The sequence below is a fragment of the Penicillium vulpinum genome (genome assembly GCF_028829585.1).
Source record: "Penicillium vulpinum strain IBT 29486 chromosome Unknown utg000001l_segment0_segment0, whole genome shotgun sequence".
Taxonomy (NCBI): Eukaryota; Fungi; Ascomycota; class Eurotiomycetes; order Eurotiales; family Aspergillaceae; genus Penicillium; species Penicillium vulpinum.
The window spans coordinates 3,363,932-3,379,889 of NW_026643241.1; the positions used below are offsets into that span (position 1 = coordinate 3,363,932).

Below are 15,958 nucleotides of genomic sequence, written 5' to 3' on the forward strand. Positions count from 1 at the left end.
TTAAAAGGAGCAATGGAATTGGGTTTCTGAGAGCATACTTCGGCCTATACAAATCCATCGACATACTCGCCACATTGCTGGAGACTACCAGGCGAGCATGTTGCACGATCTCGAGCTCACAGATGGATCGGCGCATGTTCCTCGGGTGCGCAGCTTGTATATACCATTACGACCGCCAATATCACATAGGGAAGTAGGACAATTGCAGTTTAGTATATGGGGAGGAACGCGTCCTTGAGTTTTGTGGAAACTTGATACATGATGGTGCCTAGCAGGGGTTCTGGGAGATGGCGCGAAGACAGATACCCGCAATTGCAAGGGACACACCGTACTCTACTAGGCTATTGAAGGGATACGGTGGGAGATCAGCTGTGAAAAATTGCAGCTGCTGCTTGACTGAGGGGTCAGTCTAAATGTCCAAGATAGAGATAGCAACTGCCTGTCCAATGAACCTATTATTAAAATACACCAGCCATGGCTGGTTGGTATTCGTCTGCATCAGAGAACACAAACAGGCCGGAGAGTGGACCCCATGATGATTTAAAATTCTCCAGGTTATGGCGCCTCTTTCGAGCTTCAGAGCGGCTAAGGGCGCAACCAGAGACACACTTTGCTGTTCATGGTATACTTCTATCTGAGTGTGCCTCTGACTAGACTCCTCACTCCTCTTGGAAGATGTCTCTGATCCGAGCTGCCAAGATAGTGATGGTAATACTCCACTACATTCAGCTCTCTCGATCTGTGGAAACTTGGAAATTGCAAAATTGCCACTTAAGCACGGAGCCAGGATCAACGAGGAAGATAATGATAGAATAACCTCGTTGGCGAGAGATGCAGAGACTTAACCGGACGGTTATTGACTAACTACTCGATCACGGGGCCTAATGAGATTTTGGTGAAGAAAAGGGTTCAGCGTGCACAGCTCTGGCGGAACATCGGCGGAGAGCGCAGAATTGGTGGCTGGAATGCTCAATAAAATTTTGTATTCGGAGGGAGACCCTCGGCCTGGTCATCTCTCTGTGTTCACCAGTCAGCACGCCAAACTCTTCCAGTATGGGCAATGAAGCCCCTACTAGTGCGTCCCCAAGTCCCTCCACAAGCGCAATTTCGTGATCATAGCGGGCCAACTCCTCAGGTCCAAAGTCTGTGAAGGTTATTGCAATATCAAAGCCAATCCAGACCAGCCTATTGGGGTTTCCATGAACAACGAGAAGGTTTCTGGGATAGATGTCTCGGTGGTGAACGCCCGCCCTGTGTATCTCCTTCATACCCTCGATTGCCTGAGGATAGAGAGCATCCGAGTAGTTCACGCAGTTTAAACTCTCTGAATTTGGGAGATCTTCAAGTAATATTGCTCTCGGCTTGAACTTGTTATAGGCGAAATGTTGGAAAACAGGATAGAATGCAGCCGGATCCACTCGATCGATGTAGCCGTAGCATTTTGGAACGAAGCCGCGCTCACAGATGCCAGAGCCTAGAAGCTTCTGATATGCATTGGATTCGCAGCGAAATCGGTTCAAATCACGACCCTGATTAGAATATTTAGGGTCGCCGTCATCGTGGAAAAGCTTCAATGCATACTTTTGTCCATCTAGATCTACCTCAAATATCGAAGATGCATCAGAGCGCGTGATCTCCCTGATAAACTTCATTCTAGAGGGATCTATGTCTGTCAATAGACAGCTTGTTGGAACCATTGTGTTCTTTTTGGGAGTTATGTCTCCACCAAGGAGGTTGGAGCAGGTGGTCAGGCAACGAACACCTCAGGAACAGGTCCACAGGTGGGTTAGTTAGTTAGTTAGTTAACTAACTAGTTAACGTATTTCACATGCGAGCTGCGCACATAAGCGAGCTGCGCAGTCCGATACCCTTAATTACGTATCAATTAAATTAATAAAATATTACCCTAATATAAGGGCTAGAAACGGGGTCTAAACATAGGGTAATTAAAAAAAAGCCACGTTTTTCGGAATGTTTGTATTGTTTAGTGCTTATTGGGCCCATAGCCCACCGGTGGGCCTAAGGACCGGGCCCAAAACCCAGCCCATTAGTGGGTTGGGGTGGGGTGGGCTTTGGGCTTTGTGGGCTTTGCGGAGGCCTACTTCGGGCATAGCACTAAATTCCAATTTAAATGCCGTCCCAACTTTCATTAATGATTTAACACTGACGTGGTATTCGGCTTGGATATGATTGAATGAATTTCTGTACCTCGACAAGATTGCTGTTTCTTTGGGATAACTTCCTCGGGTATCACCCTTTTTTACTCTTCACACTTCAAACATGTTGTCATGATATTGTTGGTAGGTTTCCACATCCACACTTGTCCTCACACCAATTCCAGCCATGTGGACGTTGTATTCCAGGCGGTCCCCGCTCTTTGCCGATACTAATGAGCGTCCATACCAGTTGGATAGCTTATAAGTGTCATCGTTGGTCTCCTCAAGACTGGCCTTCCGAGTGATTAATTTTATCAGGGGTCCAAGCGAGGGGAGACAGGCTTGGCATTTTGTTAGTATCGCATAACATAGGATTTATACAGGTAAAAAAATGAATCTCACCAGATACAATGCCGATATTAGCCTCCACGGCCGTCCAAGTGGAAGGGCCAATAAAAACCCATGTGACATCGACGGATGGTGTCTTGTACGAGTCTAACATGACCACTAAGCGAATGATTGAAATGATGCAAATGCTACGCTAATTAGCATACTGGAAGTATCCGGGCAGAAAGGGTAGTACATACAACCCTCCCATTGCAAAAGCTCCACATAACGCAATTTTTTGGGTGGTATTTTGCTGGATCTTCCACACATATGGTAGGGGCAAAATCAACAGAGCCCAATCTGTGATGATGTTTGGGACTGCGTTGCCGATGAAAAAGTCGTTGATGTTCACACCGCAGTGTGCCGTGATAGAGAAATCCCACAGTCCTTGGACAGGCACACATTGGAAAATGGTTGTCAAGATCTGTGGAATATTTATCAGCTTTGTTCATTGGCTTATAGCACGATATGAAAAAAGAAAGTAAGGGTTCCGGGATTCGTACTATACCCAGGCCCCAGCCTGTGATCAAGGATGCTATGATATAGATCGGAATGCGAATGTTGGTAAGATTGAAGATACGCCAGAAGAACAGCAGGATGGAGTATTTGGTGAAGCATAGAGAGAGCGTGTAGAGGATCTCGCAGACGAACAGATTGATATAGAAATGTGAGACGCCAGTCAGTCCTAAGGGATAGATATGGGTGCCAACACCTCGATTTACCCAGAGTATCATGTCGATGAAGTTGCCTGTGGCAAATGCCTAGTCGGCAACTACAGTCAGTAATTCTCAATCAAACAAAGAGATCCTGGTATGTTATAGAAATTATGTACTCGAGTGCAGTGCGTGGAGGGGATACTCTGTACCAATGCAACACACATGATATAGTCATCCCACCATAATCGGACTTTAGAGATCCTCAGTCGACATAGCAAGCGCAATGCTACAGCAATTACTGCTAGACCATAAGTAGCTGAATACTTTGTGTACAGCTCGGACTGATGGGATGCATCCAGATCTATGCCGGTCGGAGGGGTGAGATCCATAACGGCATGGACAGACTGGAGAACACACTGGGGACGGAGGGCAATTAATAACACCAGAACAAGTAAATCATGGCTGGATTAGTGTGCTGTTAATATACCCTGTATGGTTATCAGTCCAAATTGGGATGGCGATTGAGCCCCTAGGTAGTATTTAAGCTCAGACCTCGAACACTACGCGTCCTTATGGCTAATTGGCGGTGTAATCCTGGCTTTGGTAAACGAAACCAGAAATTGCATGGATGCTAGGTGCATCCCTGCAGGTGGAAATGAGACGACCTCAAGATGCTTAGTACCAATATTGTAGTACGGAGTAGTTGTTCACTTGTTGGGTCCAGTGTAAGTAGTATATTAGGGTGTTGTCCACCATTTACCTGGTTTGTTTCTTGACAAGCCGAACATATCGGACACAATGACCACTATCCTCTTTGTTCCTGGAGCCTGGATCACTCCGGCGTTCTACCAGCCATTTATCTACGCTCTGAGGGTCGCTGGATACGATGTCCACTACGCGGGATACCCCTCGTTAGACCCCAAGGACCCACTCGTTACCGATTGCCAGGCCGACACCGATGCTATTACTGGGATTCTCCGGTATCTGGTCGAGGATGAGGGCAAAGATGTTGTGGTTTTTATGCACTCCTATGCCGGCATGCCCGGCTCTGCGGCCGCTAGCGGGCTAGCCAAATCGCAGCGGGCACAAAAGGAAAATGCTGGTGGTGTTATTGGGCTCATATTCCTGGGTGCCTTTGTCGTGGCCGAAGGCCTCAGTTGTGCCGGTCTTCAGGGCGGAAACCTCCCCGCCTGGATCTTGCCCGATCAGGTGATATGACTCCTTCGCCCCCGTATATAAGGCTATCAACTTGCTGACCTGTTGCAGCCATCGGCGAATCTCAATATCGTGGATGATCCTATTAGAAACTTTGCGGCCGATGTCGATCCCCACTTGGCCAGGTCTCTGGTCGCAGCAGTCGAACCACATTCCACCTTGGCTTTCACCTCACCCCAGCCACATCCGGCCTGGGCGGATGAGGCGTTCCAGGGGCGTTTGGCGTTTATAGTCACTACAGAGGATGTTGCGGTGCCACAGGAAGCGCAATCTGGCATGATGGCCGCCACAGAGAAGGCGTGGATCATCAGGGAAATAGCGTCTAGTCACTGCGCGCCGTTTGCCAATCGAATCGACGAGACGGTGGGACTAATGCGGGGGATTATTGGCCAATTCATATAAACCGCAATTCAGAATTTAACTTTGCAAAGAGGAGACGTTGTCGTTGCTAGTGGCTTTTTGGGGTCGACGGTGTGACCACAGACTATACCCAAAATGGATTACCCCCTATACATCCATGTCTGATCTGGACATAGCAACTACACATAGGTACTTACTTGTACGGCGTACATACTAGTGTTGACAGTACCGTTAGGTTGACTAGTCGGGCATTCCAATTGAGAGGAACCTTCGTTTGTTATAAACCCAGTTTATGTAGAAATCAAGTGCAGCGGTTCTTTTTCTCTTCTTTTTTCTCCTCTTGGTTGCCCAGGGGTTTAACCATACAATAGGATACTATTGTGTCTCGCTAGCGTGGGAGGCGGCTTATCTGATGCGTCAACCTAGGTAGGTCTCCAGGAGGCGAGGCTGGCCGTGAACAGTTCCCTCGGTCTTAGGAGCTTAAGAGAGAAAGAGAGACACCGGAGGTGGTGATAAGCAAGATCGATAGACTCCCAACCTCTTCGTTGCTGGGAATATTATGCCATCACGGCCACTTTTTGCGACCGACACAATCCCGCGATATCCGCTCAGACGCAACATCTCTTCTACCCACTCAACAACCAACTCCAACCTGGCACCAACCACATGAGAAAGCTTCCGAGCTTGTTAAACCAAAATAGCTTACCCAAATGTACCAGCTATAGCTATGCAGTATTCATCGGTGTTCGATAACGCGCATAGATCGATCACGCTCTGGCTGGTGTTCGTCTTTTGCGTTCTTCAACGAACTCGTTATATTCGACACACGGAGAGGAACACAGCTATCATACGAGCCAGGAAAAGAATTGTTAGTCACCGACCGCAAGAAACTTCTTTGTTTGACTTTTGACCCAATACTGACGTATCGTAGGTCTTGCCTATCGCCTTTCTTACGATTCACCTGGTATTGGTGCCATTTCTCAATTGAAGAGCTTAAGGGCTGCGTCCCAAGCGAAGATAACGCCGGGGGTACTGTGGATTCTGGCCCACAATGGCCATCTTTAGGAAATTTGCAGATTAAAGACAATTCAGTCGCCTATTCACATTCCTCAGAACTTGCTCTGCGAGATATTTCTCTCGCTGTCAACCATGGACAGAAGCTCATTCTCATGGGACGAACAGGAAGGTATGTCCAGTACGTAATATTAGGGCCCTTGATGTTTTTTTTCCACCTTCGAAAAAAGCGGCAAGAGACAGGCACTAAAATAGAAGGTGAAACGCTTCGACCTCAGGAGTGCTGGGCATTGTCCCATATATGCATGTCGACAGGTTTATGTAGAATCAAAATCATCTCGGGCTTATGTCTCAATTTCAGCCCAGTGCAATCTTGTTATTGTTGTATACTGTATCCCATTCGTCTGCGTGGGCACTCCGATATACTAACTACAAACATGCCTAGGAACCCGACACAAGAATCTTCCGAAGGTGAATTGAAGCTCCTAGTCATCAATTTGTATCATTTTGGGCTGTTCAAAAAATACATATTAATACAATATTTTCCTGTAGAATCCTCGGGAACAACCCTATGTCCCCACGGATATCCATAGAGCGGTCGCGCCAGCCGTTCGAACCTTTGCGGCAAAGTACGAAGTAGGACCGAAAGGTGTAGGCCTGAGATCCAAACAAAATTACCATTTCCTAGCTGAAATACTAGCAAGGATTCTGAAACATGCCACGTAACAATCACAATCACTAACTCCTTTTCCGTACATACTCGGTAGGATATTCGCGAGACCTCAATCCCTGCTAGAGCGATGGGTCAACAGTCTCAATTCAGATTACACGAGTTAGGAACTTATAGTTTGCATCGTTTGCTTTATTCTTTTTTCATATACTATACCGAGGGATTGACTTCTATGAGATCGTTTGAACTGCCTGGGAATCGGCACAAAATGATATTGTATATCTAGTTTGTCACTACCCCCACATAAAAGATCAGACAAGGAAACTGCCAAGAGATAATTTACACATTTCAGTACAATCTAGAACCGGAATCAATGCTCAGTACTTTGTTAGTATCCTTGTGTCTCTGATGCTTATCCCGAGTAACAAAGGCAAGCAACAAAGCGACAAGATTAATGACATTCAACTTCATTTAGTTCTTTTTCGTTTATATATTCTTTGTGTATAAGAATAGTCTCTTGTTTACTTGACCCGGTACGTCGAACTCGAAAGACATATATAAACCTCGAAGTCAATACTCGACTCACCAAACTACACTCCGTTGGTTTTTCTACCACTTCATCAATAAACCCTCATTAGACTATTTATACATTGATTGCCTTTCACTTAGAGCAGTTACGTTCGCAACCTTGAACCAACAAGACTAGGTGACCCATCACTATCCACTACCATCCCACCAATCTATCTATTAACCCGCAACCATGTCAGGACGTGGACCGGCTATCGAGTTCCGCGAGGAGCATGCTAATTTCTGGACCCTCATGGAGCAGATTATCCATGGTCTTCGGAACAACTACCCAGCAAACCAAGACGAGATCATTGGCCGTATGGGCCAGCTTAATCTCCAGCTCTCGGCCTTTCGACGAGCCGGAGAGATGATGGGTTCTATTTATCCACCCAGTGACATTGTCCGTGATGCTCCTCCCCAGTACTTTACTGTCCGTGCTCAACGCCATCAGAATTACTTCGGCACAGAGTTCGGGTACTCCTGCTGGTATACCCAAGCCCAACTGGGCTACGCTATTGTGGATCTTCTGCAGCAGAGGGATCACACCCGCGTAGCCGACCATCTGGGACAGTTGCTAGCGAGTTGGCAATTGACCGAGATGAGAGTCTTCCCCCGTCAGCTCCCTACACGCAATCCTGTCGCGCCGCCGGCCACTATCATGCATATTGATGGCCCGCCATACTATACACCAGGCGGCTCTGAACCACATGTCAAGACAGCCAGAACGGTTGGGCCAGTTCGCACACATCCACATGTCCGTGTTAATTTGCCCGCCCCAACCAATACTATTTACGGTGTGGCACAGCAAACACGCCATCGCGCTGCCCCATACTCTGAACGCGGTCGCCCGAGACGTCGTGGAAATGCTAGATCCGCCCTTCCACTACCTAATATTATGCAAAATGGCGATGCTTCCCTTATGCCAGTACCGGTACTTCCCGGTGTTCCGTCCCTTTTCACTCCACAGGCCCTCCCTGGTGGAGGTGCTCTTCCCGGTGCACCGACTACCTCTGTGCCACCACGACCTGCTATGCAGTTACCGTCTAATATACCTGCCCCTGACACTGATGTATCTATATCTATCTTGAATGCCAATGTCGGGGAAACTTTGTTTAGGGATCAATCCCGTCAGGACCCTAGCGCTGGCCATTAAGGTCATTAGCATCAGCAGAATAATGGGCAATCGAGCCCAGTTAAGCTCCTCAATTTGGATCCTAGATCATTGCAAGGCATGATCTAACATTGACTATTGATGAGTTCAAGAATCCTAGTTATCTTTGTGGCTATTGCTTACGCTGACTTTGGATTTATAGATTCTTATTTTATACTCCCTTCTGTTCTGATGGACACTATGTAATATCCCCCCTTTGGGAATATGACATTACATTTTATACATACAAGAAATTATTATCTTGTAGATTGCGTCCTCATAGTCCGATATGTTCTTTGAATACATTTTGGGCTATATATTTCCAAGTTTGGCACACTTGAGCTTAATGGAATCCATAATTTGTATCTGCTAAATAATCGATCACTTGATACTCGATTGTATCGTATTTCCGCCAGAGAAACTACTGCTAGATCTACATGTTCGTACCTTCCAATATGAAGTATATCTTTGGTGTAGAGTGCAGGGCCAATAAGGCAATAAGTCAAGGTTATTTAGAGTATTGAGCAAACTGTACAGTTATTCAATATAGCTGTCTATTTACTCACCATTACTGTACGGCACTTTCTTCTAATATATCTGTCTTGTATTTCCACTAATAATAAGTGATGCACTCTTAGTGAACGGAAAGTTTTTACGCCTTACTACAAACAACGAACCTTTTTTTCTTTGTACGCCGTTTCAGTTATGGCTAGGAGAATTCTTCATACAAGGATCTGAGTGGTTGTATTCTTAGACGATTTCTCCGTGTCTCAATAAGCAGTGTTCTTGTCCAGTCAAAGTACATACTTTAGATGTTTAATATATGTTTGAAAGTGGCATGTTGTTCAAGAGAATGATTATACTATTTCGATCAATTGTACTATATTTCAAACTTATATCATGACACTGTAGTATATAACAATGTACTGTCGAGTATAGCAATGTAGTATATGTGGCACGACGTCAATTTCCATCTTGCCACTTTCCAAATTGGTCCACAGAAGCTCAATAAGCCAACCAATCAGAGTCCAGAATGAATCAGGCCATCATCTTTTCTTGGCGATCGGCCGATCCTCCGCGCATTTCGAGGCCAGCTTGTCCACTTTGCAGACCCTGACATTCTTGATTCTTTTATCTTGTCTTGTGGAGACGGTTTCTTTTTTTTTTTTCTTTCTAGACCATCACTGCGCAAACTTCGCGACTTGTCCCCATCGAACAGACCTTTCCGTTGAATCCCTGGCCTTTGCGCCACCCTGCATATACAAAAATCAGCGACTCTATACACGCTTGATCTACATATACCACAAGTTGAAGACCAAGATGCGGTCTTCCGCGAGACTGCTCTATGCAGCAGTGTTTGCATTTGCTGGTTTGAGCCATGCCGGCATACATAACCCTTCACTGGACCCAACAAAGTGTGCTGTAAGTCTTGTCAAGTACCCCGGATACTCAATACAAATGACTGACAGTCTATTTCTCTTCAGCTTGAACCTTCAGCCATGGTGTCAGATGCCTGCGTCTCATATGGCGAGCTCAACGGCATGAACGACCTGGTTTTCACGACGATCAACTCCCTCACGCAGGAAACAGACTTCTTCTCTTACTACCGCCTCAACCTATTCAATAAGGAGTGTCCCTTCTGGAGCGATGCCAATAGCATGTGCGGCAATATCGCCTGTGCCGTGAACACTATTGATTCAGAGGAAGATATTCCGTTGACCTGGCGCGCGGAGGAACTTAGCAAACTAGAGGGCCCCAAGGCCAACCATCCACCCCGCAAGATCCAAGCGGAGCGTCCGAAAGAACGCCCACTCCAGGGAGAGCTGGGTGAAGATGTCGGCGAGAGTTGTGTGGTGGAATACGACGACGAATGTGACGAACGAGACTACTGTATCCCTGAGGACGAGGGTTCCGCCGGGAAGGGAGACTATGTGAGCTTGGTGGACAACCCGGAGCGATATACAGGATACACTGGAGCAGGCGCAAACCAAGTGTGGAATGCGATCTACAACGAAAACTGTTTCTTGAAGCCCGTTGCTGATGAACTGGATGAGCAGTCGGTGAACGTCCCGATGGGCGGCCTCCAGGCAGCCTCTGACTTCCGCAACGTGCTCCACAAGGAGTCGCAGAGAAAAGAAGGCCTGCCGCTGGATAACGAGTGCTTAGAGAAGCGGGTGTTCCACCGGCTGCTGAGTGGCATGCATGCTTCCATCTCCACACATCTGTGCTGGGACTACCTCAACCAAACCACAGGCCAGTGGCATCCCAACGTGCAATGCTACAAGGACAGACTCTTCGACCACCCAGAGCGCATCTCAAATATGTACTTCAACTTCGCACTAGTGTCGCGCGCCGTGGCAAAACTCCGCAAGCATTTGGATGGGTACACGTTCTGTACTAGCGACCCAGCGCAAGACCGCGAGACCAAAAAGCGCGTCAACAAGCTAACAGCGACTCTGTCGGAACTCCCCAAAATCTTTGACGAAAAGATCATGTTCCAAGATCCCAACACTGTCGGCCTGAAGGAGGACTTCCGCAATCGCTTCCGCAACGTCAGTCGCCTGATGGACTGCGTCGGCTGCGACAAGTGCCGCCTCTGGGGAAAGCTCCAAGTAAACGGCTACGGAACCGCACTCAAGGTGCTGTTCGACTACGACGAAACCAAGAACGGCGAGAACCCGCCCCTACGCCGCACCGAGTTGGTCGCCCTCATCAATACCCTCGGTCGTATCTCGCACAGTCTCGCTGCTTCGCGCAGTATGCAGCGAGCCTTGCTGACCGGAACTACTCACATGTTCCCCGTTCACGGCGCTGTGCCCTCCTCCCACCATGCCAATGCCCTCGCCAACAACAGGCGCGTGTTCAAGGACGGGAATAACAACTTCTACTATGAAGGCGAAGGAGCCGAAGACGGGTTTGTCTACGGCAGAGGCGAGGCCCCAGAGCGATACCCCTGGGAGCGCAAACCGCCTAACCCAGATGACGGACTCTATGAGGATTTCATCTCTGAGTGGAATATGATCTGGGGTACGGTTGGACATATATGGCAGTCTTGGATGGACCTCCCACATACAATGTAAGTTTGAGCTTGCGTTTGCTGTATTTGCATCGACTAATTACTGACCGACTCTCGCAGTTTCCAAATCGGCGCGTCAGAATGCATCCGATTGTACAATTACTGGCTCGGATTGCCGGTGCCTCCGCGCATGTGGAAGCTGAAGACGCCGCAGCCGCGTGCACATACTCAACCTGCTGCATATGCTAATCGTGACGAGTTATGAGTTCCCTGTATTTCATCTTTGCATTGGCATCTGTACATATATCGCTCTGTGCTATGGCGTTAATAGACTCTGGATTTTCGGTATTCGGAGTACTCTGTGAATCTATACTCCTTCATGCTTCTTTGAGTTGAATTTTACTGTAGAGTGTGTTCACATATATATATCTAGGCCTATGTGGTGTTGGTCGTGAAGGGGAAATGCGGTACACATTGAAGCTGTATATGTAGACAGAAAGTGAATATAAGCACTAGTACTTTGATACGTATGACATACTACATCATATATATGATCCACTAATTCTTCGATCTACTTTTGCTCATATTAATCTCAGATTACCTCGGTCGCCCTAGGTACATGCGTTTTGCCACCAAGGACCGAAGAGATTTCGCCGAACAGGTGGAAGATAATAGGGCAAATAGGGTGAACAGGATGAATGTGATAATTAGATATGATTTATATAGATAATTAGATATTCAGAAATACAATGCATCTACAGTGTACCTACAAAGTAGGTCTGTATACTAAACAAAGATACCCCGTATTTCTTCGGCAAACCCCGACCTCGGCATCTCCACTCCCGGCCACATGCGTCCTTTTCTTCCCTCTTCTCTCGTCTCTCATCCTCTCAGCCTCGCGAATTCATCTGAATCCAACGTCGTATCTCGATGCGATCTCGTTAATATACAACTCCATGGCGACGCCTTCGCCACCGAAACCGTGGGAGAGAGCAGGTGCAGCTGGTGAGTGTTTTTCGATTGCCGATATTCTAGCGCCACAGAATCAGTGCAATCCACAATGTCCACCCCAACTAACTCCCCTCTTCTTCTCTCTAGGAAACGCATTATCAACAGCACCTATCGCCGGTAGCCCTGCTGTCTCGACCGCGATGACTTCCACAGCCAGCCCCGCAGTCTCAACGTCCACCGCCCCCGAACTTCCCTCCCGCCCTAGCACTCTCAATTCCGTCGTCAACAACACCGCCTCCAACTATTCGCCATATGGAGCCTCACGCCTTGGAACAGGCGCATACGGATCTACCTATGGCGGAATGGGTGGTATGGGTGCCATGGGATCACCTTATTCCCGCTTCGGCACCATGGGCGGTATGTACGGCGGTGGTGGTTATGGAGGCTATGGAGGCGGCATGATGGGCGGTATGGGTGGTATGGGAGGCTACGGAGGGATGTACGGCGGTATGCCAGGACAAGATCCCAATGATCCGAACAGCTTGACGAACTCGTTTGGGCAGAGCACCCAGGCCACTTTCCACATGATTGAGAGCATCGTCGGTGCGTTTGGTGGATTTGCTCAGATGCTCGAGAGCACGTACATGGCTACGCACAGTTCATTCTTCGGTTGGTTTTCTTGAGAAGAAATATTTCACGGACACTCGCTGACTCAGTTTTATAGCAATGGTCTCGGTCGCAGAACAATTTGGAAACCTGCGCAACACCCTCGGCTCCGCCCTGGGAATTTTCACCCTCATTCGGTGGTTCCGCACATTGATCGCTAAGCTCACAGGACGTCCTCCGCCAGCTGACGCGACGTCTCTGACCCCCGCTGCCTTTGCAGCTTTCATGGGCGGCCGTGCCGCAGCAACACTCCCCGATGGCTCGCCAGCTCCCACCAAGCCATCCAAGAAGCCCTTCTTCATGTTCCTGATTGCCCTATTCGGTCTCCCCTACCTGATGGGCAAGCTCATCAAGACCATGGCACGAAACCAGGAGGAAGAGGCGAAGCGCCGCGCGCAGCTCGTCGGCCCCAACGGCGAGCCAGGCTCAGCAGCGCTCGACCCGGCCAAGCTGGACTTCTGCCGTCTCCTCTACGACTACACTCCCGAGACCCAGGAGAGCAACGGCATCGACCTGGCCGTGAAGAAGGGCGACATCGTCGCCGTCCTCAGCAAGTCTGATCCTATGGGCAATGCCTCCGAGTGGTGGCGCTGCCGTGCCCGCGACGGCCGCGTCGGATATCTCCCCGGCCCGTACCTGGAGACTATCCAGCGCCGACCCAATCAGCAGGTTATCACAGCAGGCAGCGAGCCGGCTACTAGCACCTCTACAATGAAGGGCGACTCTGTGGCCGAAGGTCGCACACAAAGCCTGTCATCTCTGGGCAAGCCCGAGCTTAATAGCAAGATCGGCGATATCTCGCCTGAGAGCTTCCAGAAGAGCACTTTCTACTCATGAGCCGTGAGTCATGACATATAGACTTCGCCCGGTGCTCTTGCCTGGGACTTTCTCCTATCTATCCTTGTCATTACCTTTGTCTTTGGAATGCTATACGTGATGGAGTAGGGTATGATTTTCTGATAGTGACGTTATGCGGCCAAAAGCTTCCATCCCTTCGAGCTTTTTTTTTTGGCTCATCCTTATATCCCCCGAGCGTGCCTTTGGATCCTCTCGATTCTTCTTATGACCTGTGATCTGCTGTACAGGCAGCAGCCTAGCTTTGATGCCAGTGGTTATCTCCTTCTTACCCAGGACTCATGATATTTTCATTACTACATGTACCTGGGTAGTCTCCCCGTTCCCCACCTCCTCTACCTCTCTATTCCTATTCCGGCTCCTCCTTCTCCTTCTATCGTCCTATCGGATTGGACTCATTTTAGCGACGGTCTCCCCGATCCCATTTGGCTTATGTATTTAGTACTTATTTAGTGCAATGCACACACACTGCAAACTAGTTCTAGTTCGAAACAAAAGCCCCTCCTTCCCCTTTCTAACCACAAAAGTACCACATCATATCACATCCCCCTATCCAATCCTTCGTACTCCTATTCAATACTTCCCCCCTCGTGGACTTTTCCTCGTGTGGCCCACAGTGGGCCATTCCATACCCGTCCCGTCCGTTCCCGGCACTCCGTAGTACTATCCGTCTCCACCGCAACATTTGACACTCGATACATCCAATATAAATCTCTGTAGTTTGCTTTCATATATGTACTTTGCATATTTCATCACCTTACTGCGCCGATGGGTACATTACCTCTATACGGAGATATATATACCCTACATTTACAACACGAGATCCCCGCCCCAATATTGTACACCATCGTATATGCGATGCGTATAGCATGCACCAAATCTGGAGCAAGGAGAACGGAGTACATACCGTAACTCTAAGCCATAAGGCAAATCCCTAATCCACCCTCCGCACCATATGCAAATCACTAATCCCCAATGCGTAAATCCTCCCTCCCATCCCTCCCATGCAGGCGCATGTGCACATACCCGCGCACGTCACCTCGCTTACAAACCCCCCTGCTCCTTACTCCGTGATCCGCATCCCCGTCGCAAGTCCCAGTTGCAGTTCCAGTGCTAGCTCCAGTTCCCACGCCTGCATCCGGCTCCCTGCAGCTTTTGCCTCCCGCGGACTAGTCACTCCCGGTTGGATTGGGTTTGGGGCTGGTGAGGCGAAATTGCGGCGTTTTGGCTTTTGGTAATCCGGCTTGGATACCCGCTTCGTACGGTATGCCTGGAACGGTTAGGGTTGGAGGTGTATTTTGTACGAGGCGTTAGAGGGCCGTTTTGGCTTTTTGCAGGTTACTGAGGTGGGATTTGCCGGGTTGGACTCCTTGGGTTGGTGGTTTGTAATGGATATGACCTCCCAAGGTTGATGTACAATGTTACAATGTATAGTGTCCTTAATGGAGTACTGGAGTATTGTAAGGGGTCGAGGGTGTGCCTTTTTGTCGCCGCTGATTGTGTTTGTGTGGTACTTCATCCTTGAAAGCATATTGATCTTGTGTGCCTATGTGCTGCATGTACTGTTGTCATCGTACTTTCGTCGTAAGCTACTGAGTACGGAGTATAATGTGCTTAAATGGTTAGATGGTTCAGAATTTGATTTTTTTCTGAACATTGTAGATAACAGACGTTGATCAATTCAGTTCAATGCTTTTCGCGCTACACTTTCTACTCCTTCTGTCTGGATTGTGTCACATCGACATACGTGTTAATGTACGTTACTAGCATCCCGTAGGATGATTCCTGTGCTGGGAATATATACATAGCCATGATGTATAATAATAGTGTAAAAGTATTTTTTTACGAATCCCACGAGGAACTGGTTGTTTGAGATATTTAAACGTGCCGGGTCTCAGTCGTTTCGATCCGGAGTATGTTGTGCATGGGGGATCCCAGGAGAAACGGGGGGTGGCCGTGGGGCTGGCACAGAATTGAGTTCGGCTGGGGGTGAAGTTAAGCGAAGTATGATCGTGGGAGCGAATGGTAAATTGACTAGGTTGATCGGGGTAATAGACGACAGGGCTGGGGGTTGCGTGGTGGAAGTGTTGGGCAGAGATTCGAGATGAGGGTTGCAGCACGGTTGCTTCTGAGACGCAGGGAATGTCGTGCCGAGTGAGACATAGCTGAGATTGGGACCGGAGCCAGGGTTTGTCGAGTCGAAAGGGATCAATAATATCGGTCGAGCGGAAGGATAGGTATCGTTGTTGTTGTGGAGCTGAGACGTGACCAACCCCCCCTTCTCGTGCTACCCAT

At 48.4% G+C, this 15,958-nt stretch overlaps 6 protein-coding genes across 6 annotated transcripts; 4 read left to right on the forward strand and 2 right to left on the reverse strand.

The window, feature by feature from the left end:
* Positions 1–969: 969 nt before the first annotated feature.
* Positions 970–1,697, reverse strand: N7479_001213 (uncharacterized protein; the record flags this gene model as incomplete). The annotated part of the gene is made up of 2 exons (XM_057248910.1): positions 970–1,017; positions 1,074–1,697. 2 exons carry the CDS (start codon positions 1,695–1,697, stop codon positions 970–972), a joined length of 672 nt encoding a protein of 223 aa, XP_057113342.1.
* A 570-nt stretch (positions 1,698–2,267) lies between these two features.
* On the reverse strand, positions 2,268–3,277 carry N7479_001214 (putative integral membrane protein; the record flags this gene model as incomplete). The annotated part of the gene is made up of 4 exons (XM_057248911.1): positions 2,268–2,497; positions 2,559–2,692; positions 2,744–2,967; positions 3,047–3,277. 4 exons carry the CDS (start codon positions 3,275–3,277, stop codon positions 2,268–2,270), a joined length of 819 nt encoding a protein of 272 aa, XP_057113343.1.
* A 720-nt stretch (positions 3,278–3,997) lies between these two features.
* On the forward strand, positions 3,998–4,816 carry N7479_001215 (alpha/beta hydrolase; the record flags this gene model as incomplete). Its single annotated transcript, XM_057248912.1, has 2 exons — positions 3,998–4,408; positions 4,466–4,816. 2 exons carry the CDS (start codon positions 3,998–4,000, stop codon positions 4,814–4,816), a joined length of 762 nt encoding a protein of 253 aa, XP_057113344.1.
* A 2,402-nt stretch (positions 4,817–7,218) lies between these two features.
* N7479_001216 (uncharacterized protein) lies at positions 7,219–8,178 on the forward strand (the record flags this gene model as incomplete). Its single annotated transcript, XM_057248913.1, has 1 exon — positions 7,219–8,178. One exon carries the CDS (start codon positions 7,219–7,221, stop codon positions 8,176–8,178), a length of 960 nt encoding a protein of 319 aa, XP_057113345.1.
* A 1,317-nt stretch (positions 8,179–9,495) lies between these two features.
* Positions 9,496–11,456, forward strand: N7479_001217 (ER oxidoreductin; the record flags this gene model as incomplete). Its single annotated transcript, XM_057248914.1, has 3 exons — positions 9,496–9,597; positions 9,660–11,251; positions 11,312–11,456. 3 exons carry the CDS (start codon positions 9,496–9,498, stop codon positions 11,454–11,456), a joined length of 1,839 nt encoding a protein of 612 aa, XP_057113346.1.
* A 691-nt stretch (positions 11,457–12,147) lies between these two features.
* pex13 (peroxin PEX13) lies at positions 12,148–13,645 on the forward strand (the record flags this gene model as incomplete). Its single annotated transcript, XM_057248915.1, has 3 exons — positions 12,148–12,196; positions 12,290–12,811; positions 12,867–13,645. 3 exons carry the CDS (start codon positions 12,148–12,150, stop codon positions 13,643–13,645), a joined length of 1,350 nt encoding a protein of 449 aa, XP_057113347.1.
* Positions 13,646–15,958: the final 2,313 nt, after the last annotated feature.